Genomic DNA, 22,408 nt, shown 5'->3' with positions numbered 1-22,408 from the left:
GCTCGCAGTCAATTAAAATGTCTATTAAGGAGCTTCAGTGGTTTCGGGCCGTGGCGCATTTTGTGGTTCAGGTGACAGACGGCATTTGCTGTTAATGCCAGCATTTAAAAATGAGCCACTGGATTATGCAGCAATAATTATAAGCCTGCCCCCACGTTTCCAATCTCCCAAATGGATATCGAATTTCGTGCGAGTAAGGGCAAAAAAGGGCAAACACTGGCGAAGAGATAAACAGCTTCCGGTGGCTGGCAGCGGTTGACATTTTCATAAAATGCACACTTCCGACTGTTGGCATGAATGGAAGTCCGGTTAAGGATCCCCCCCATGGCCATACCCTTGCCTCAACAGTTTCCAAGCGAAGAATCGTTGAGCAATTGGAAAGGGAACGTTGAAGCTGCCATCGAAGATTGCTTTCTATCCGCTGAAAATGATTAAAAGATTTAAAATGTTATAAAGTGTGGATTGAAAAAAAGAACTTTAAGACCTGTATTTAATATCTGGTGAATCTATAAGAAACAACTATAACTTTAGCTGCTCTTCGCAGGCTCTTCTCTTGGCCATTTGTGTGACATTTTGTTGCTATTTTTTGCATTTAATTAAACTGAAATCTTTTCTACGTTGCTAAAGCTCTATTGAATCGATTTTGCTGCTCATATTTTGTGTGTGTTGCGTCGCCTTTAACCGTCTTCCGAGTTATGCATTTCGTTCAGCAGTGTCAGCATGCTGTAGGCGCCCTTGCACACCTGTCACGATATATTTATGGTTTGTGAGTGATGGGAAAAACGATATACTCACCATCCGGAAGGTCTTCATTTGAACGGGCACAATAACGCCGGCACGCATGATCATCGGCTTCTGACTGCGGGCCAACATGAGGATGATCATGCGACGAAACTCCACCGACTGATCCAGCCAATTGCAATCGTAGACGGCTCTCATCAGACTCTCGCCCTCGTGGCACACCAGCTCGGCGCTGTAGCAGAGCAGCAGGGTCTGGAAGGTGAAGGTGAGGAAGAGAAATATCATGTTCACGGACCGCATAATGCCGATCCGCACAAAGATGAGGAAGAAGCAAATGGCACACTGGGCGCTGGCCGTGCTGAAGAACTGCAGGAAGCAGGACATGGAGAATGAGTGCTCCAATGACTGAAAGAGACTAAAAATATGGAGAGGATCAACAGCAAGTCGATTTTTACAGCTACAGCAGAGGTCGGCCGGCAGCGTCGTCAGCTCTTGCTCTGCGCACAGAAAAAGCTCACGGGCCGCGCAGTCGGCGCACGCACAGCGCAAAAGCTTCGTGTGGATTCGAGAGAGCCGCTGCAGCGGCAGAGAAGCAAGAAACGTTTTTGACTTCGTTTCTTCTTTGTGTGCCTGCTACCTGCCGACCACTGATCTACAGCTAATACTCACTTCATAATAAGCTGATGATCGTTTATGCAACGGCGCAGCTGAGCGCAGCACTGATCCCGCGTCAGACGCGGATCATGGCCAAGGCGAGAGACGCGATGGGCCAGTGCCTGGGTGTGGGCCGCCAGCATGATGAGATAGGAGCCCGGATAGGTGTCCACATTGCCCACCATCATGGCGTTCTCAAAGAAGCCGATATTGTGCAGCATGACCGTTGCCAAGTAGACAGTGAAGGAGGATGTCTTGTAGTCCCAGGGTATCCAGCCGGGGTACAGCAGCAGCCGCTCCTTCGACACAAAGAGAAACAGAAGGGCGATGGATAGGATCACGGCGATCGCACGGAAAAGGCACATAAATATATATTTAGCCCGCTCAATGCCCTCGAGAATGATTTTCTGCTCGGTGAGCGAGCCAATGCGGCCATCCAGATGATGCAGGATGTCGTGGGTGTGCAGGATCTCCCGCCGCATGCGCCACAGACTGAACATTTTCAGATTCTCGACTGTCAGGGGCACGGCCACCGACAGGCTCTCGCAGAAGGACTCCAGTGACGTCGACAGCATAAAGTTCACCACCAGCGAGAGCCACAGGCCCAGCCGAAAGACTATGCTCCACACTATCGCATAGACTGTGTAGTGGCGACCCCACAACGTCTGCGGGTCTGCCGGATGCGCTCCAATCAGTCGCCATATCCGCCAGTGATATCTGAAGGCGCTCGACGAGTCCACCATGCCGTCCCGGGTCCAGTACTTTAAGCAGTCCGCAGCTGGGCCAGACCCTTTTATACACAAAATGCCAAAATGCCCATCCATCCATCGTGCGGGTATCAATTCGTTCCTTTAACCGCAAATTATGCAAATTGCTGCAAATTAGACCGAAAAAGTTGTTGCGCCTTCTCGGCCCTCGTATATTTCACACCACTGCTGGCACCCACTTAATCGATTCGAATGGAAATTAAACCACCCACAAAAGGTGCCTCCTCCTGGCTCCTGCCTGCTATCGGTCTATTCACAAACATCCAAACTACGTACACTTTCTGGTCCACAAAAGTTGTGTGTTAAATTTCACAGAGTCCTCTAAACTTAAACACCAAAAGCTGGATATACTTTTGGTACTCCAAACTCATATTTTGTATTTAAATTTTTCTGATTAATTTTAAGCTGATATTTAGAGTAAAAGGTCATATTTGGCATCCGGTTTTTGGTTTTCTTGTCAACTGATGCATCACCATTATGCATCTATAAAGAGGCATATACTTTTCACGCCAACTGTTTATTTGTATGATTTGCCTCTTGTGTGCGCGGGGATCAGTAAGCTGTACAAAATGCTGATTCTGCATTTCTGCATGACGCAGAATTCACGCGCACTTATACCAATGCAGTGGTGCTTTTTTCTATGAGCTGACTGCGCTCTCGCTCTTCACCTCCCACGCTCTCTTTTGCGTGCCAACCGTTTGTCAGCAACAACAAACAAATGTTGCCATCTCCTTCTGGCGCTTTTCTACCTGCTAGAGGAGAGAGCAGGTTGCTAGCGGCGTCGGAGATTCTCTTAAGAGCTTTACAGTTATTTACAGGTTTGTCTGTTCCAATTCAAACAAAGAGTATCAACAGCTGCGACTTTCTCTGCTTCTCTGTTCCTTGTCGCTGGGGACTCTTTTTTTGGGAGAACCTGTTTCACTGACCGGAGCCCATAGAGACCCCATCCAGCATCCATTTGGGAGTTTGTGGCTGGCTCACAGGTGGCGTGTATTCAAATTAATAATGCCAAATTGATTATATAACATTTGTCAATGGCAATGGCAATGGCAATGGCAATGGGATTGGGAATGGGCTTTGGGTAAGCTTAGAGACACAGCAGAATAGACCAATACGCAAGAAGCAGTCCATCATGATTGAATATGATTGATATTGGGCGGCATAAATTATGAACAGCAAGCAGAAAGAGGAACAGAGGAACAGAGGAAAAGAAATGGTACACACGACACTGATGGGGTCCACTGATCCATCAGGACAGCCTGTCGCGACCTTGAGCATTTGACAAATGAGCTGCGTAAGCCAAAAGATTTGCTCGACCAGGAGGGCATAATTAAATTTGCCAGCCTGCCAGCCTGCCAGCAGCCTGTCAGTTCCCAGGTGCCGACGCCCCAAACGACGGCAAGCGGACAAGTCAATTTTCATTCAATTATAGGCAATTGGCCCAAAATCCATCCAGCCCAATACCTGTAATCTCCGCCGGTGCCACTCTGCAGTTAAGGAAACTTTGCAATTGTCAGTTCAATTTATAATATCCCCCATATCGATTCATTTCGGATGACAAATGCGGCCAAATGGAAATCAATTGGGTGTGATTGGGGGGGGCTGGGTGACCCACCCAGCCTATTAACTCTGAACCCACGGCTAGAACTGAGTCCTGAAATCTGCACACACACACACACACAGACACACAGCCATACACATACACGTACAGGTAGAAATGTTAAATTTAATTGGGCCTGTGGGTAGTCGAACCCGAATCTACTTTCGGTAGGAGTCCGTTTAGGCAGGCTTTATTTTTAGCCTTAATTCTGGAGACTTCTTTAATTTCCGCTTTAGCAATAATTAAAGAATCATTAATGCAATATTTACGCTCTTTTTCTTAACCATTTATTCAACATAATTGAGCGACATAAATGAACTTCACGGAATGGAATTACCATCAACATTTATGGCCTGACATTTTGAGTGGAACTTAATATTTAAATTATTTGTTGCGCAGATTTGTTCGCATTTAATTGTATTTGTTTTATGCGCTGACATTTGTTGGGCCGACGGAAATGAGAAATTCTATATGCTCCCCTCTCACATATCACATTTCCGACAGTTTTCATTTTTGGAGTCAAAAGTTAATTAAGTTGCGAATGTGGGCAAATAATTTGTTAACGGATCGAAATGTAGCAAAACTGACACACAATTTGTTTGCCATGCGAGATTATATAAAACGCTTCTCCGACTTGTTTTAATTACCATATTGTGGGTGCATTTGTATCTGTATCTGTATCTGTATCTATTTATCTGTAGGTACAATTAATAATGCGCATCTGCAGCGAATTGGTTGCTCTAACTATATTTGTAACGACAGGTGTGGGCCACTAACTAGTCAGCGAATAAAAACCGAATTGGGCGTGCCCTATGCCAAAGTGTTTGCAGTAATTATTTATATTTGAATGTTATTTTCTATAATTTTAGTGGATTTTTAAGCTGGAGATTGAGCAGGAGTGAAAAATGCACTATAGTTTAATTAAGTAAAAATTCTATAAATTGTATAAATATTATAACGATAAACCACAAAGACTGCACACTGACAGCTGCCATTTTTGTGAGTAAAATAAATTATTAAAGCTATTTTAAGAGCTCAAAATGTGCTTCGAAATGTTGTTAAGAATCTCAAAAATCTCTCTCTAAATATCACAATTTTTGAAACTGAAAAAAGAGTGTGTGGAATGCGTCAAACAAAAAGTTTTATTGGTTTTGGTTTAAAAAACAAACATTATAAGAGGAAGGAAGAAATCCATTGAAGTCAACTTTCTGCGATTAAAAATGCAGTGAGGAAAGCTCAAGCCAAAGCTCAACTTGGATGCCCTTCTAGGACATTCTCCGCGCTTCATCTTGCAGCGCGAAACGACAGCTCAGAGCTGAGGCAAGCGGACGGAACGGCCCACGCACACAGCTCGGCTCATGCCTGGGCCAGAGTGGGGCGCAAAAGTTGTCAAGTACGCGCTCAAAAATAGCGCCCGATGCCCAAACGAACATATGAATGAGCGAGTGAGCGACTGACTCAATCACTGAATGTGCCGCAAAGATACAGCAAATGACTTTTAGCTGAAAATCAAACAACAAAACGATCAGTCAGAAAGCAACAAAAGTAGTTCCGACTCGGGTACCAAGTTTGTCAACAAACAGCCCAAGCCCAGGCCAGAATCGGATCGGATTCGGATTGTGAGACCTGGAGCAGAGTGGAGGGAGGATGTTGACGGCGTTGACGACGATGACGCCAACGTTGCTCAGCTGTTTTCTGGTCATTGGGCCTCCTATAAATAGGCCCGATACAACTAGAAGTCGCTTCAGTTCATATCAAGCACAGCCATAACAAGTGGCACATAAACTCATCTTCCAATTGCAATTTTTGTTTATTTTTTTTTCGTTTTGTTTGTTTAGTGTGCGTGTCTAGCAAAATGGTGAGTCGCAGCCAGTGGAAATGAATCCAATCTTTACTTCATTTATTCATTTTTTGATACATCAAATTACGCACAAAGAGCGAGGGGACTACGAGTTGTCGTCGTAAAGAGTGTCACTACGTGCATGGAATATACAAAATATTTATTGAAAAGCAACAAAAAAATATATAAATTTACTTACCATTAAAAAAGAAATCTGTTGGAATGTTTCTGGCTTTATGTTGCGGCTTCCGGCTAAGCCTGTGATTCAGTGTTTCGATCGTTCTGTGATTTAAACACAAGATGATCGCTGTGGCAAAAGAATAAAACTCCAAGAGCGGTCCAAGAACATTTCTACAGCACTCAACGAACAAAAGTCCACTCCATAAATGAATTCCAACTAAATGTTGAAGTATTTCCCCGCTTTGTTAACCGAAGAAGCTTCTATGTAGAGTCTCAATCGGTGTTTAAATCCATTTGTCTTCGGCAAACAATTAATAATTTGGCACACACACTGTCACAGAGAATATTTGCGTGGTTTGTGCGCTGCTCAGACATCAATCAAGAATCATTAGTAATAATCCTGAATAGAATCCAAGAAAGCACTCAAAATTTGTTGCTCATAGGCGAAGATCGATCGTGCTGAAGTTATGCCGCAGAAAGACTTGAAACAAGTCAACAAATCCATCATCATAAGTAGTCCCAAAGGCAAGCATCGATGATGCTTTTATGGGCACAGCAAGACCCTTCACATTTCAGAACCGATTACGCGATTACCATAATTAAATAAAGATTCCAATAAAGAAATCCAATTTCCTCTGGGCATACCTGATCGCACCTTATACGAGTGCTCGATCGAGAACTAAATTAAGACGAAAGCGAATCTCGGGCTCAGTCCATATTGGGTTCGTACAAATTAATAAGGCAATCGGAACAATTTGCATAATCTCATTGTATTATCGAATTGATTCATATTTAAGTGGAAATTGAACTTCCAAAGAAGCGGACAACGAGTTTTATCTTCACGGATGTGTCATCATCCTCACCTTGAGGCAGTGGCAGTGGCAGTCTCAGTGGCAGTGTCATATCATCGCCCGTTCGATCGTTATCTCATTCTCTAACCCAACGGGTTAAACCAAGTTTGGTGTCAAGCGGCTGCTGAAATGCCATTAAACAGTCCAAACTAATGTTTGCCTGACTGACTGACTGACTGACTGAGAACCCATTTATTTTTACTGTTTCTTGTTTGTTCTCGCTGGATGACACATGGATGGACGGTGCTCGAGTGCCTGCCCACAGAGTGATTTTGAATGGTTTGCAATGTTTTTGCTTTGTGTGCCTCAAGCACAGCTTGGCCACGATCAGGCGATGCCAATAGATTTCAATCCAAATATAAAATATATAAATAGCTGCCATCACTTGACTGTGACTTTATTTAATATGATTTTTGTTTTTGTTTGTAGATGGAGCAGCGGCAGCGGGGCCTACTGGGGCTGACGTTCATGGTGCTGGCAATCGCAGTGGCATTGCCCCAGCTGGCAATAGGTAAAAAGATTGAGAAGCGTTGTCTCAACTGCTCGTATCGTACGTATTACACCTACGGCGATGGTCGCTCCCTGCAGCGGGTTGTCTATAGAGATCCGGTCTACACACGTGGTATTTACACAGAACTTTTACAGCATAACCAAGTTTTTACTGCACCAACAAACAAATGTATATACAAAAAAAGAGCCCTGTGACAATCTCTCTCTCTCTCTCTTGCACCTGTATATATGTGTATACCCACACGTACAGTTAGTTAATTGCCCTAAAAAATAACCCACCTAACACACACACACAGGGGAATAGCTTAGAAGCAGCACTCCAAACACACACACACACACACACACTTGCACGTACACGTACATTTGCATTACCCACCTGTATTTCCATTTTGTGCCCTCCCCCTATCCGCAAACAGCCGCACAGTCATACGGATGCAGCGGTAATCCGTGCGGCGTGAATGCCGTGTGCCAGGAGGCTGCCGGCGGCCGTCCGGTCTGCTCCTGTCCGCCCGGCTACAGCGGTAATCCGCTCACGCACTGCAATCGCGGCGAGTGCCTGGACAACGTCGATTGTCGCGGCGACCTGCAGTGCAAGGACAATCGCTGCGTTAATCCCTGTGTGGGTGCCTGCGGCATTGGCTCCAATTGTGATGTAAGTGGATACTCTACGCTCTCTCTCTCTCTCTCTCTCTTTGTGTTCTGGTGCTTCATTTTTCTCTTCTTGTTTCTGCTTGCAGGCCCGCAACCATGTGGCCGTTTGCAGTTGTCCAGCGGGCTACAATGGTGACCCTTACCATGCCTGCCATCTGAACGATCCAGGTGAGTGTCTGTCATCCCCTTATTATTCGTAGAACCAGTTACCTTAAGCCGCCTCTCTGTGCTGCAAAACTGGAACCTGCTGACCCACATATGTACATGCGTACCCCGCTCTCCCTGCCTCCCTGCCCGGCCATCAATCTAAAGAAGGAAATCATCAAGTGGCAGTTTAGCCTTGCAAAAACTGGTTCCGCAATTCCAAGGCCAGTGAATAATCAATTTAAGCAGAGATGTACATATGTATGTGCAAAAAAAGCGAAGAAAGAATATAAGAAAATAATAGTCAAAGCCAGCCAAAGCTTTATTGATGTATAGCAGCCGAAGAGTAGGTCAAATCGGATGAAGATCAGCAGAAAGCGAGCAAGAGAGCGCGATTAAGAGAGAGTATTTGAGCAGATATGCATACGCTGCTGTTAAGTTAAGAGCGAGAGGCAATAAAAATTGCAGCAGCGAAGTAGGGGGATAAATAGACGAAAGAACGGCCGCCGCTGCGTTTAAGCTTGTGCTAGAACGCTTACAGTGAGGTACAGTGAGCAGTGCAAATAGCAAACAGTCAGCAACGAAACCTAAAATTGTGTCAGAATGAACATATTTTTAGAGCTCCCCTAATAATTAGCAATAATTCGTATGACTACATCGCATTCGCTGTGTATTCTGCTCTGACGTTTGACAATCCGATGACCAAAAGAAGGCAAACGAAACGACAACAGAAAATCAGAAACACAAAAACAAAACTTGGTGCCCCGCCCAGCAGCTGGGGCTGTTCGTGTGGGTTTTGGCTTGCATAAAATTTTCGCGCTTAATAATAATAACAATGATAATAATAATCCATAATAAACACAAACACAACAGTGTCAGTGTCCGCCCCATGTCCGACCAGCAGCGCTCTCGGGGCCTTTGTAATGTTATGGTAATTAGCTAAGCATTTTGTTTCATAATTGTCAAGATCAAGGACAAGGGCGTGTGGGCGAGAGAGCACAACCGAATGGCGAAGCCGAAGGCGAGCCACAACCCCAAGCACCCAGACACCAAAGCACAGCAGACCCCAGGCGTTGAGTCGACATCCGTTTATGGTTAAACGAATGTACATACATACATATGTATGTATGAAAGTATGTGTATAAATTGCAGGGCACCGATAAACGTATGCTGTTAGCAAATTAAATGCGGAAATATGAAGACAGAAAAGATATTTCGAATGCGCACAAAGAGTTTGGCTCTGGCTGTGAAAGAGATCATTGCGGCTGAGCTTTAGTCAAATAATTCTCATTGAGAGTACAGCACTACAGACATTGCAGCATAACAGTTTGCCCCCAATTAAAGCCCACTTGCTCCCAGTCGCCTACTTGGCGGTAATTTGTATTCCCTTCCCTATTGCCTACTCCATAGCTGCCGCTGCTGCCCCTCCAATGCCTGATTTATGCCTTGCCATGTGATTTATGTGCCCTGTCATACTAAGGTTGTCCACAACCCCAGCCCTCAGTCCTCAGCCCTCAGCTTGAAGTACAGCCAGCATGAATAGAAAATCAAAATCAAATAGCAAAAGTCCATTTATGCGCATATTTTTGGGGTTTACTTATTATTTTCTTTTACTTTTATGCCAATTGTTGTTCTTTGACTTTTCCGCCATTGATGGTACACACCTAATGATGATGATGATGAGGATGATGATGAGATGGTGGATGGGGCAAGCAATTCCCTTGTTTTCCATTTTCAATGGGCAAAGTTGCACCATTATCCGTTCTTTCCTCCCACATTATTCGGGTGCTTCCACATTTTCGTACGATTTCGCGGTAGCCTTTGAGAAGCAATCAGCAAGCAGTTTGAGAACGAAATTCAAGAGCCTAGAAAATATGAAATCGATCAAATAAAAGCAGAGGCGCCGGCAGCGTCGTTTGCTCTCTCTCTGTCTCCGTGCAAAGCAAAAGCTCTCGGGCAGCGCAGTCGGCACATGCACAGCAAAAAAGCTTAGTGTGGAACCGTCGCAGCGGCATGTTTACTTTTCTTCACAACAGGCAGAAGAATAAAATGTTACCATTAAAATTAAATTAAACTTAATTGAATGAGATTACATACTTGTTTCCCTCTCTTTCTCCCTCAGAGGAACAGTGCCATCCGAGCCCCTGCGGCGTGAACACCAAGTGCGAGATCATCAATGGCGTGCCCACATGCTCCTGCCATCATGGTTATCTGGGCAATCCGCTGAGCGGCTGCCGGCACGAGTGCGAACACGACGGTGACTGCAGCAGCCGCGACATGTGCAGCAACTTCAAGTGCGTGCCATCGTGCGGCCAGTGCGGCTCGGGCGCCAGCTGCAAGACTGTGGCCAACCATCGGGCGGTGTGCGAGTGCCCCAAGGGCTATATCGGCAGTGCGTACACTGAGTGTCGGCCGGAATGCTATGGCGATGTGGATTGTCCGGCCGGTCGGCCCGCCTGTTTCTACGGCATCTGCAAGAACACCTGCGAGGGCGCCTGCGGCGTGGGCGCCGACTGCAATCTGCGTGGCCTGACGCCCGTGTGCAGTTGTCCGCGTGACATGACTGGCGATCCGTTTGTGCGCTGTCGCCCGTTCACCAAGGAGGACCTGTGCGACCCGAACCCGTGCGGCACAAATGCCATCTGTGTGCCGGGACACGACAACACTGGACGCGAACGTCCCGTCTGCAATTGCCTGCCCGGACACACGGGCAATCCACTGACACACTGCACTCGGGTAAGTTTCAGCAATATCGGACATCTCCCGCATCTCTCTCATTTGTGTTCCTCGTGTCTCCATCTAGGGTGAGTGCCTGAGCAACAACGAGTGCCCCGACCATAGGGCCTGCATCAACTATCAGTGCATTGATCCCTGCATCGGAAAGTGCGCAACCGGCGCCAGCTGTGAGCCGAAGGCCCATTTGGCCGTCTGCCGCTGTCCGCCCGGCCAGTCGGGTGATGCACTCGTCTCCTGCCGCCAGACGCGCACCTTTCCCGTGGCCAAGTATCATTGAATACCGTTACCGTTAACGTAACACAGAGCCGTGGAGCGTTCAGCCGCACTGCCTGCCAAATACAGTCAACTCAATCGCTATATGTACACCCTGTCTATCCCAATCTCCCTCTCTCTTTTTTTTTTTCTCCTTCTCATACTAGTCGCTAATACAGTGGAAAACGAACAGAAATCTTTCGAAACAAAGTAATACAAATAAATATTAATAAATTATATGAAAATTAATTACCAAAAGGATTAATAATTTGCCAGCAAAGATAACAGAGTTGGAACTCAGCTGGTTCCGTTCTGTATGAACCGTCTCTTTCATCTCTAGATGTGAACAATTTTTGGCTTACAAAATTTAATTTGTTTTCTTTATTGTAGTCGTTAAATATATACACATATATAAATATATATCATTTTTTTCGCATTCTGATCAGTGGATTCACATATATATGTATGTATGTAGGTATGTCTATGTATAGGCTTTAACTATGGAACTGCCACACTTTCTAAAAGTCTTTATGCAGCCAAAAGGGAATAACTAAATAATTATATTTGGTGTTTAAACACAATACATAAATAAATGTCTAATTGGATATAAATACACACCTGGGCTTATGCATGCAGTACGTTATTTTGCCACAAAACAATTCGAATATCAATGATCGAGAGGCGGGAAATATATTTCGCAATTAGAGCACAATCAGAAAAAGAATCAGCATTATTTCTTGGCTAAAATCCAATGCAAAAATCACTGAATGAATGTTGGATTTATCGGATTTATCAATGAACTTTTTCTAATTTGTTGGCTCTAAATCAAATACAATCTTGGATGTCATGAAGCACTTTAGTAACTCAACGAACTATTGTCATTATCCAACTACCTTATGGTGCTTCAACGTACTGCACATACAGTCAATGCATACCCATTTAAAATATCAACTTTGAAGGAAATTACAAAAATTCTTGGAGTTTACATTTTCTTGTGTTGATGAAGTTATCCAAATAAATCAGTTGCATTATTAGAACACAATTAAATACAAATTTTGAAATCTGTAAATGTACATCAACAACGGCACCGTGTTCGCCCCCATGGCAGGCTGTTTCTTCTCTATTTAATTCTGCTTTAATAGTAGTTCGATTTATTCCATTTTGTTTGTTATTGATTGGAAATCGAAATTTTGCTTGTGCCATTTCTTTTTCAATACCAAACAATTGGAATACAATGTAAATTATATGATTTTGGGTACTGGTATTGTTTGTTGATTTGTCTACCCATCAAATTCATTCAAAAAATAATGTGGTGCACATTTGTAAATGTAAAAGTAGAAAAAAAAAAAAAAAACCTGAATACATGTAGAAACATCAATGCTCCCATGTTCTTTGCTTGTGGGGAAGAAAAGTATCGGCTGTGGTGGCGTTGCAGCTCCTCTTAAAATATATACAATGAAATTGTTGTTCATTGCGGACATTTTTCCATACAAAAATAATTCCCACACTGCGAGCGTGTCCGTCTGTCTGTCCGGCTATGAGAAACTTCACATGTATAATTTATTGTTCTGATTTTCTGCTTTCGTGAGATATTGGAGACCTTTTTGTGTTCTTGTTGTTGTTGTTGGGCTCGGGGCTTGATGCAATTGTAAATACAATTTTCGCGATATAAATATGTATATTTTGTTGTGTATATAAATATGCCATCTGTTTCAATTTCGTTTTTTTTTTTTGTTTTTCTTTTTGTATGTATATATATTAAATATTGTATTGTATGTATATAAATTTCTAAATACATTTAATTGCGCTTTTCACATATAAATTTTAGTTTTAACGGCTAACTGGCATTTGATTCCGAATAAAATAGGATTTTAAAACCAAAAACAGACCAGAAAAAAAAACACTTTCGTCTCTATGTGGGTGTTGGTGTTGAAGTTGTTGTGGTTTTAGTTGTTGTTGTTGTTGTTGTTGTTGTTGGTGTCGCTGTTGGTGCATTGGTGTTAGCTATGTCTATGTGTATGTGTGTGTGTACCATAATGTACGCCAATAACCCACATTATATTCTATATACTATGCGCTCCCCACAACTATTTAACTGATTCCGCAAGCGAGGGCGCCACCGATCCTGGTTCGGTCCTGTTGCAGCTTTTGGTGCCAGTTCCCCATGCCCACGACGCGCTTTCAACTGCAGCATTTTCTACGCTTAGTACCGGGATTGTTCTTCAAGTTAATGGTGTCCTTCTGCTGCTCATTGGAGGTGGTGCGCAGCTTGTGGTTGAGCACCTGCCGCGTTATCGACAGAAACATATTGTCCACATTGATGTTGTCTTTGGCGGATGTCTCGTACAGCTCGATGTCCATTTGTTTCGCAAACCTTTGCGCATCTTCGGTGATGACCACCTTACAATCGGGATCATCGTTCTTGTTTCCCACTACGCAATTAAAAACATTTTAAATGTTAACAAAAGCTGTTTCCAGACTCCAGACTCTGCTTACCTAATACTTTGTTGACCACATCGCAGTTGTTCTGGATCTCCTCCAGCCATCGGCGCACATTCGCAAATGAGTCGCCGTTCGTTACATCGTAGACGATGATGACGCCGTGGGTGCCCCGATAATAGGTGCTCGTTATGGTGCGGAATCGCTCCTGTCCGGCCGTGTCCCATATCTGCAGCTTCACCCGCAGCCCGTCAATGTCGACCGTTCGGATCTTAAAGTCCACTCCAATGGTGGTTATATAACTGCCCGAGAATGTGTCATCTGAGAATCGAATCAGCAGCGAGGATTTCCCAACACCTGGCGATAAAAAGGGGGGAAAAATCGTTAATTAATACTCGCAAAAACTCGACAAACAATTTGTAGGAAAAATGTTCTTTGGAGAGAGTGGAAGGGTGTTTGGAAATGTTGTGGCTCATTATTTTTCTATCCCGAGCAGATGATCTAATTACATGCAGCTGGAAAAAGAGTAAGCAATTGAGAAACCACCAGCATTCCTTGGGTATCAAGTGCGAATCCTGCCCTGCGGATGTGTCACCATTAGTCACGGCCCAGCGCCAGCCACAGGCACGGCGACAAAGAAATGTAATCTCAGAAGGGCGACACTTTTGATGCACTTGATATGCAGATTAGTCGTTTCCATAAATCTCCATCGAGAATAAATAAAGAAAACGGGGACAGACGGAAAAAAACCATTGCTAAAAACAGCTGATCGGGTTGGACGAGGGATGCTGGCAAATTGGGGACAAGGAAAAAATTAAATATAAATTCATATTTATTTATAAAACCCTTTGCACAGGAGAGACAGAGAGGGGGAGAGAAACAGAGAGAGAGTGTGCGTGTGTAGAGTGCATATTAATCTTACAATCATTGCGGTTCTCCCCCTGTCATATTCTTCTTTCGTTTTTGCACTTACCGCTGTCGCCGATTATAAGCAGCTTGAACAGATGATCAAAGCCGCGTGCCATTTTCTGCTCTCTGCTGCTCCTGCTGTTGCTGTCTACTATTTCTCCGCTGCTGCTATTTACAGTTAGAGCTGCCGCTTTGAACAATGCAAAAATAATTGTTTGCAAAAACAAATTCTATGCCTTGCTCCCACACACACACACACATACACACACGTACTGAAGCAAGAGATGTATTGGAGCTGTTTTGTTCTCGCTCGCACTTAGGCGGCTCCCGGCTTGGTTTTTATGAATATTTGAGATAAACTGTTCTCTGCTGCTTGTACTTCTGCTTCTGCTCTGCTGCTGCTGATAGTGCTTCTCTGCCACTGGCCTCTGCTTCTGTGTCTGCTCCAACTTCTCTTTTTCTGTTGCTGCTGCTGCTTCTTTTCTGCTCCTAATTGTTGCTGCTCTCTTGTGATAAGCTGGCTATTGTTATTAGTGCTGATGTACTAAATTCTAATTTATGTAAGTTGTGTGGTTGGTTGGATGTTGCGTTGCGGTTTCAATTTTCTTGGATTAAAATGATTCTTTTTTTTGGCTCTGCTGCTGCGCTGCCCTTGGGCTCTGCTGCTGGTGCTGCTTCGTATCAGCAACGGTTTCATGTGTGTGTGAAAGACATATTGTTGTTGGTTTCGTTAGATAGAGAGGGAAGGAAGCACAGCGGAATTTATGCACTAGTTATTGTCGAATCCACGAGTAGTTATTATAACACAGAAAATGGAAAAATTAGAATGTTCGCCCGATTTGCACTCATTTATTAGACACGGCTGACACGAACATACATGTACACTGGCACACACACTTGCCTACCTACTCAATGACAGACTTGTTGTTTAATTTGTGTGTTTTTAGCTTCGCTCTGTGTGCGTGACATCAGTTTTCGTTTCGAATCGTATTCCTGCGAAGCTGTGAATTTGTTGCGGAACGTTGAACGGATTTCGGGGGCGTCTGGTTCAGTCCTTAAATCATATTCTGGATAAACTATTACTAACGCACTAACACATATAAAAAAATAACCTTATTTATAGTCTGTGGAGCTGGAGAAACATCGATAGTGGTAATCGTTGTCATCGATATTTCTGCATCAAACAGTCTGACCAGAGGTGGTCGTTTTTGCAAATGCTGCACTATCGCCACGTAGCCTGTGTACAATTTGATCATATTCATGCCAATGGCCGCTAGGGCGGGATTTTAAATATTTTTAAAGATTTCCCAATTCCATAACTCTGCAGAATATTGTTATTCCCTTTATTTTTTTTTTATGGGTTTACACTTGCGAATCTTCGCAATATTATATATTTTTTTTGGAAAACTTAATTAAAGTTCTTTCATTTCAAGTTCATAGGAGATCCAGAAAGGAAGATAAATACTGAATAGTATTAAAAAAGGAAAGAAAAAAAATAATAAAACTGAAACAAAATTAATATTATGTTTATGGCCTTGCCATTATGGATATTATCTAAATAGGAATTAAATGTGACATCGTCCACTTTCATGGATTTAATTCTTTGGCTCCGCATCCGTTGCGGCTGTGCGCTTTCGTGTGCGTCTGGCGACACACGAGATGTTGGCGGCACCAATCTCCGTTGCTGAACTCTCGCGAAGACAAGCTTCACCCTGGCGGCGAAGAGTACGACGACGCAGCTCTCCGTTGATCGGCTCAGAGTTCAGCGTTCGGCGCCGTTGTCGTATGCGCTGTACTCCAGTCTCACGTTCGGTCGACATGGTGCGGCGGAGCGATGCGTTCCTCTGGCGTGCAGCAGCAGCAGCAGAAGAGGTCACAGTGGCCTGTGGGGGCGAGTTGTTGATGGGTTGGTCAACGTTGCGGCTCGATCCAGCGCGAGCGCGTGTCAACGATCCAAGCTGTGTTTGTGTGCGCAGCATCGGGGCGCTCGCTGGTGGTGCTGCTGCGGCGGCAGCTTGCTCCCTTGATGTGTCAGTTCTCATGCTGCCAGTATCGGTTGTACGGACATTGGCAGTGGTAGTGACAGTGGCAGTAGCAGCGACACTGGCAGCGGCCGGTGCAGCCAACGGCGGGGACGCAGCATTAGTGTTGGACGACACGGGTCTTATCGTGGAGCGTTGTGTACATATGTGGCCGCCAATGAAATCCCAATCCTCGTTATCATCATCAGCGTCTTCGTCGGAGCTCGGAGCACGCAGCTTGTCATGGTAGCGACTGCGATTCTGCCCGTTAATCGGGCTGCGACTGCGGAGGGCTTCGCGCCTGGCAAACATTTCGAATTCGTCCTCGGAGTCATCAGTGGGCGGATCCACGACGCTGCACGTCTGGCAGATTTCCGCGTAGGTGCGGGCAACGCAGTAGCTGTGCACCGCATTGGAGCCGCACAGTTGGCAAAACGAAATGTTGCGCGTGTCCGAGGTGCGCCCATGGATGGCAATGCAACTGGAGGCGGTGCAGGATACCTCGCGGACCAACTGATCGCGGAATGCGTTCGGTTCCAGCTCCCACGAAGCATCCCTGGAGCGGGCGAGAAGGAGCGAGTGGAAGGGATTAATTGCCATGCCATTAACTGCTCACATACGTACCTGTTGGGCACCGACACGCCCCAGAGGCAGACGTCCATGAACTTGCTCGAGCTGTTGCACAGCGGACACTTGAAGAAGTAGCCGGCATTGTGGGCGTACTCCTGCACGCACTTCCTGTGAAACCATCCGTTGCGGCAGCACGGAGCCTGCAGCGCCAGCACCTGCCTAAACTTCTCCTTCTCAGGCACCACCAGCTCCAGGCACATGACGCATGCCTCGTCGGCCGGTGGGCGCACTTTGCTCTTGCCAACATGCGAGTGGCAGTAGGATTTATAGGAGCCGCAAAACTGATTGCGCGCCAGGTTTTCCAGGCCGCAGCTGAAGTGGAAGCTGCGGCGACAGGTGGACTTGCAGCAGCCAATCGAGGCGCCGGCCCTGCCGCAGTAGTGGCACATCACCTTCTTGGCACGCTCCACCTCGGCCAGAATGTCCTCCTTGAGGAAACGTGAGATTCCATTGTTGTCATCGCCACGCTGCACCAGATTCGAGCTCAAGTACTAAGCAACACACAAGAAATAGAGCAAAAACAAATGCGGAGAAATGTAATCAAAGCGCTTGTTATTGTTTTTGTCAGGGTGGATCGGCGGTGGAGTTGAGGACCTACCAGACAATTCCGATGCACCTTATGCAGCTTGTCGTAATGGAAGGATGGCCCGTAGTCACGGACATTCTCCACCGAGGAGCCACACAGCAAGCACTTCACCATGTTTCCTTTATCCGCAATCGGTAGTTTTCTTATTTATATTATATTTAGCACAAATTCTCTTTTGCCGGGAAAACAGCGTCGCCGCGCCAAAGCAAAAATGAAGAGATTTACAGGTATATCGATATATCTGTCCCACACGGGAAGCGATGATCAGAAATTGTATTTTGGTATTTCGTGCTGCCACAGCTGCAAAAACAAAAAAGAAAATGGAAATCTTTTTTAAACGGCTGTTCTGATAATATAGATAACAGCCGTAATATATGCCTGAGAAATAGCGCTGGCTTTTTGTATAAACAATTAATGCGGGGCTCAACAATATTTCGCAATCAAATCAGATTCTCAGAGGGTGGGAGCTCTGGTTAACTGTAAATTTTCTGCGAATTGCATCCGCTACGCAAAACCAAATGTAAACAATATGGCCGCCTGGTGTATCAAATTTCACTGGAAGGCGCCGGCTGGCGCTTGTTTATAAGTTCACGAATCCGTCGCGCAGCTGTAAGCTGTGTTTATGTTTGAGCTTCTTGAGACTTGAGACTTGCATGAGACACCGCGGGCAGGGGCGCCGCCTTGCCGGCAGATCTGCAGACTGCGCAGCGTGCTTATGGAACTTTTCGATGTTTCTTCTGCCAATGGAAATTAACTTTAAAGCGTGCTAAATAAGTATTCAAATTCTGATTCAGCATTCAAATTTTGTAATATATGTACACACATATAATCCTTTATAGTCCTAATATAGGAAAAGCAACTGGCGAAATTACCTGCTGAGAGACACGCACGCACACGGATAAAACGCCCGAGCTTGGGTCGACAATTTTCATCCGCAAGACAAAAGTTTAGAGAGATATTGTGATCTGTAGACCTGCAGCTCTTTTTATATGCCTATTTGTCGAAATTATTAAGTAAACAAACAAATGTCCCCCGAAAAAGCTAAGTGACTTGTCAGCAGTTTTGCAAATTTCGCCGGTCGCGGAACTCCTAGAACTTTAAGACCGAGATTTGGCTATTTTCTGACACCTAATTTCCCTCTCTTGATATCTGCACACAACCTACACGAAAAATAAGTTAAAGGCGTATGACTTACCTGTTGTTTAATGTATTTCACTTTTATTTAACACAACTTAAAGTAACACCTGCAAACTCCTGCTGGATAGAAAAACCAAATGAACGAGCTCAGCCGATAACTTTGGCAACGTCGATATGCAGCTTAGGTTGGTATTTTTGGTCAGTTGGTATTTTTCTAAAGGGCAATACTTGTATTTTCGTGCTGACCAAGAAGCCACTTTTATTATATAGAACACTATTATTTATAATTAACTATAAGCATTTCTGAATCACTTGTTTGTAAATAGTAGTAATCAGAAAATAAACATTGAGTGCACAAAATACCAGAAAAGAAAATTAATCGACACTACAGAGTTGCCACCCTGGTAGAACTGTGTAAATTGCTGCCGCACAAAAGAAAACATTTAAAATTTGTTAATTCGTTCAACATGTCAGTGTATCGCCTGAACAAGCTGACCCGGCTAGCACCCAACATGACCGGTGTGTAATAGGATAACCAACATTGTCGTGTCCCTAGGACGCTACTATTGTCCCCCAAGTCCAAAGGGACAGCGGCGGTTCAAAGTCCGAAGTGCCACTGAACCACTGAACTTTTACCCGCGCTCATATCCCCGTTTCACATTTATCTTCTGGCAGCCAGCGGCCGATATACTACTGCGATGCAGCCCCAACGCCACAACACATCCCACAGCGCCCAGGCGGCCGACTCTCCGGCAGGACACACAGCCTTCAAGACGCTGGCCATAACGACGCCCAAGCCATTCGTCTTTCATGTGGAACTGCATCGGCCCAACAAGTTGAATGCGATCAACAAGCAGATGTGGCTGTGAGTAATCCCCCTCCAGGGTCATTAGATGTACATGCTTTAAAGTGTCCGCCCATAGGGAGATCAAAGACTGCTTCGAAGAGTTGTCCACGAATCCCGATTGCCGCACCATTGTGCTCTCTGCCTCGGGCAAGCACTTCACGGCCGGCATCGATCTCAGCGACATGATGAACCTCGGCCAGCTGCTGGCCGACACCGATGACTGTGCTCGCAAGGGCCACATCCTGGAGCGTTTCATCAAGCTGTACCAGGACTCGATCAGTGCCCTCGAGCTGTGCCCCAAGCCCGTGATCACGGCCGTCCATCAGGCGTGCATTGGCGCTGGCGTTGATCTGATAACGGCCTCGGACATACGCTACTGCACGCAGGACGCCTTCTTTCAGGTGAAGGAGGTCGAAATCGGCATGGCCGCAGATGTGGGCACGCTCCAGCGACTGCCCAAGGCCATTGGCAGCCAGTCGCTGGCCCGTGAACTCTGCTTCACCGGCCGCCGCTTCGAGGCAGCCGAGGCGCACGCCTGTGGCCTCGTTAGCCGAGTCTTCGCCGACAAGGAGTCGCTGGTGAGCGGCGCCCTGGCCCTGGCCGAGCAAATAGCCCAAAAGAGTCCCATTGCAGTGCAGACGACAAAGGCGAGCATGGTCTACTCGCTGGAGCACACCAACCAGCAGGGGCTCGATCATATTGTACGTTGCCAACGGCCCCACCCATAACCCATTGGTACACAATTCTTTTTGTAATCTCTTGCAGCGTTGGTACAACAAATTGAACCTGCAGTCGGAGGACTTTGCCCAGGCCGTGGCCGCTCAGCTGACGAAGGACGAGAAGCCAATCTTTGCCAAGCTCTAAGCTGACATTTCATTTATACAATTTCCAATTATAATTTTCCATATTCACACCCAGAAAAGTGCAGATTCTGACTAGGAATTTCGTGTGTGTCTTCGCTGGCTTCAGGCTGAGTCGGTGGCTGCCTCGGCTTGCTGGCAGAGCTGCTCCAAGCTGCGGCGATCCTTGATGCACTCAGCTGTGAGCACCTCCACAGCGCTGTCCTTATTGATCAGCAGATCATCCTCGATGCGTATGCCAATGCCGCGGAATTCGGGCGGCACATCGGTGCACTCCTGCCCGATGTAGATGCCCGGCTCCACGGTGAAGACCATGCCCGGCTCCAGGGCTCGGCTGCGCGGCACATTCGGTGTGTCGTGCACATCCATGCCCAGGTAGTGGGAGACGTGATGCGGACAGAATCTGTAGCCCTGGCTGACCAGCGTCTTGTAGTCATCCGACTCCTTGGGCACCAGTCCGATCTCCTGCAGATACTTGCCCAGTCGGTAGCAGGTGGACTGGAACAGCTGGTCCAGCGTCTCGCCGCCCATGCGGCCAATCAGCTGGATGATGTCCGACTGCAGCACCGACACCATGTCGTAGAGCGTGCGCTGGGGCGCCGTGAAGCTGCCGCTGGCCGGCCACGTGCGCGTTATGTCGCTGGTGTAGCCGGCATACTCGCAGCCGGCGTCCATCAGCACCAGATCCTGCGGCCCCAGCAGCTGGCTGTTGTCCACATAGTGGATGATGGTGGCATTCCGACCGGCGGCCACCACCGGCGGATAGGCCAGATAGCTGGCGTTGCGCTGCCGGCACTTGTAGTCGACGGACGCGAACAGATGGTGCTCCGACTGGCCGGGCCGTGTCTCGGCCATCACCTCGTTGATGGACTGGGCGGCAATGCTGCACGTGCGACGCATCAGCTCCATCTCCGCGGGCGACTTTAGCAGGCGCAGACCCTCCAGAAATGTGTGCACGGGCAGCAGCTGAATATTCTCCGTGCTGCTCGTCTTGATGACGCCCTCCCTGACGTGCTGCAGGTCGCAGGATTTCATATCGAACCAGAAATGCGGCTGCAGGCCGCTCACCAGCTTCCCGAGTATCGTCTCAAACTGTCCGAGGTCGTGGGCCTCGGTGACGCCAAACAGCGGCACGGACAGCTCGGGGCCAGTGCGTGGGCCATCCCACAGCTCGGCATGCGCATCCTTGGGGCGCATGAACAGCATGGACTCCACCTTGGCGCCCTGGTCGATGGTCATCACAAGAATCGAGTCCGGCTCCAGGCAGCCAGTCAGGTAGTAAAAGTCCGAATTTTGCCGAAAGACAAACGGAATTTTGCCGCTCATGTACTTCTTCGAGGCGGCGCCCACAATCACCTGCAAAGAGCCGAGACCGGGCTATGGAAAGGGATCGACTGAGTGGAGGCATTCCCTCACCATGTGATTCTTGGTGGAGCGGCCGTTGTAGTTGTCGCCAAAGGTGCTCGCATAGGACTGTATTTTGTGCATCAGTTTGTTGCGCCGCTGCTGGAACTCGTCGAGCGCCAGGCCCGGCACCAGCTCGTGGGGCTGGATGAGATGCGGATGGCTAACACTGGTGGGCTGGCCCAGCCTGGGGCCGTCCAGCTCGTTGAGCCTTGCCTTGGTGCTGCTGGCCTGGCACCGGCACCTCTGCGGCTGCAGATATGTGGAGATCTCCGCCAGGCTGCGTCTCCGAATCGCGCTGCAACGCGCCAAACGTGTCAGGGCAAACATCCTGATTCTAACCGGGAGGTGATTCAATGGCTTCGGTGTTTGTGTGTGGCAGGACGGCGAAATGTTGAATCAAAAACAAATATTACCGGCGGCTGCAGCTGTTGATTTTGGCAGGGTTGCCACTAAGGCAAACGATTGTCCGATGTATCGAGGTTTTTTTTTATCATCGATGTTTTACTGCATTTATTGGCGCTAAACACATAAAGCATATGCTTTCTCGATTTGGTTTTTGAAATTTATGAGCATTTCATGTTAGTAAGAGTCTCAGCAGTGTCTCCAACGTCGATAATTTTGCAGCTCTAGTTGCCACTTTGTCACA

General features: G+C 46.5%; 6 protein-coding genes across 7 annotated transcripts; 2 read left to right on the top strand and 4 right to left on the bottom strand.

Moving 5' to 3' along the window:
* Positions 1-647: 647 nt before the first annotated feature.
* LOC117903197 (putative odorant receptor 19b) lies at positions 648-2,141 on the bottom strand. The gene is made up of 3 exons (XM_034815082.1): positions 1,411-2,141; positions 796-1,156; positions 648-743 (listed from the first exon to the last, which is right to left on the bottom strand). Exons 1-3 carry the CDS (start codon positions 2,136-2,138, stop codon positions 678-680), a joined length of 1,155 nt encoding a protein of 384 aa, XP_034670973.1. The 5' UTR covers positions 2,139-2,141; the 3' UTR covers positions 648-677.
* A 3,461-nt stretch (positions 2,142-5,602) lies between these two features.
* LOC117903195 (adhesive plaque matrix protein 2) lies at positions 5,603-12,235 on the top strand. 2 transcript variants are annotated; one of them, XM_034815079.1, is made up of 6 exons: positions 5,603-5,620; positions 7,063-7,144; positions 7,560-7,795; positions 7,881-7,962; positions 10,061-10,674; positions 10,742-12,235. In XM_034815079.1, the coding sequence occupies exons 1-6, from the start codon at positions 5,618-5,620 to the stop codon at positions 10,949-10,951; spliced, it is 1,227 nt and encodes a 408-aa protein (XP_034670970.1). In that variant the 5' UTR covers positions 5,603-5,617; the 3' UTR covers positions 10,952-12,235. The 2 variants fall into 2 exon arrangements, with proteins under 2 accessions (XP_034670970.1, XP_034670969.1); XM_034815078.1 differs by having other exon boundaries at positions 7,063-7,255.
* A 421-nt stretch (positions 12,236-12,656) lies between these two features.
* Positions 12,657-15,415, bottom strand: LOC117903207 (ras-related protein Rab-35). The gene is made up of 3 exons (XM_034815094.1): positions 14,339-15,415; positions 13,423-13,722; positions 12,657-13,358 (listed from the first exon to the last, which is right to left on the bottom strand). Exons 1-3 carry the CDS (start codon positions 14,388-14,390, stop codon positions 13,108-13,110), a joined length of 603 nt encoding a protein of 200 aa, XP_034670985.1. The 5' UTR covers positions 14,391-15,415; the 3' UTR covers positions 12,657-13,107.
* Positions 15,416-15,734: 319 nt separating this feature from the next.
* LOC117903192 lies at positions 15,735-17,744 on the bottom strand. The gene is made up of 3 exons (XM_034815076.1): positions 17,524-17,744; positions 16,920-17,416; positions 15,735-16,851 (listed from the first exon to the last, which is right to left on the bottom strand). The coding sequence occupies exons 1-3, from the start codon at positions 17,623-17,625 to the stop codon at positions 15,870-15,872; spliced, it is 1,581 nt and encodes a 526-aa protein (XP_034670967.1). The 5' UTR covers positions 17,626-17,744; the 3' UTR covers positions 15,735-15,869.
* A 1,275-nt stretch (positions 17,745-19,019) lies between these two features.
* LOC117903199 (delta(3,5)-Delta(2,4)-dienoyl-CoA isomerase, mitochondrial) lies at positions 19,020-20,411 on the top strand. Its single transcript, XM_034815084.1, has 4 exons — positions 19,020-19,167; positions 19,324-19,513; positions 19,572-20,196; positions 20,261-20,411. The coding sequence occupies exons 1-4, from the start codon at positions 19,116-19,118 to the stop codon at positions 20,357-20,359; spliced, it is 966 nt and encodes a 321-aa protein (XP_034670975.1). The 5' UTR covers positions 19,020-19,115; the 3' UTR covers positions 20,360-20,411.
* Positions 20,367-22,198, bottom strand: LOC117903194 (xaa-Pro aminopeptidase 3). Its single transcript, XM_034815077.1, has 2 exons — positions 21,772-22,198; positions 20,367-21,711 (listed from the first exon to the last, which is right to left on the bottom strand). Exons 1-2 carry the CDS (start codon positions 22,087-22,089, stop codon positions 20,461-20,463), a joined length of 1,569 nt encoding a protein of 522 aa, XP_034670968.1. The 5' UTR covers positions 22,090-22,198; the 3' UTR covers positions 20,367-20,460.
* Between the last annotated feature and the right edge of the window lie 210 nt (positions 22,199-22,408).

This window comes from Drosophila subobscura, chromosome A (genome assembly GCF_008121235.1).
Source record: "Drosophila subobscura isolate 14011-0131.10 chromosome A, UCBerk_Dsub_1.0, whole genome shotgun sequence".
In the NCBI taxonomy this organism is placed as follows: Eukaryota; Metazoa; Arthropoda; class Insecta; order Diptera; family Drosophilidae; genus Drosophila; species Drosophila subobscura.
Note: the sequence above shows the minus strand (reverse complement) of the source record. Positions and strands in the feature narration are given on the sequence as shown.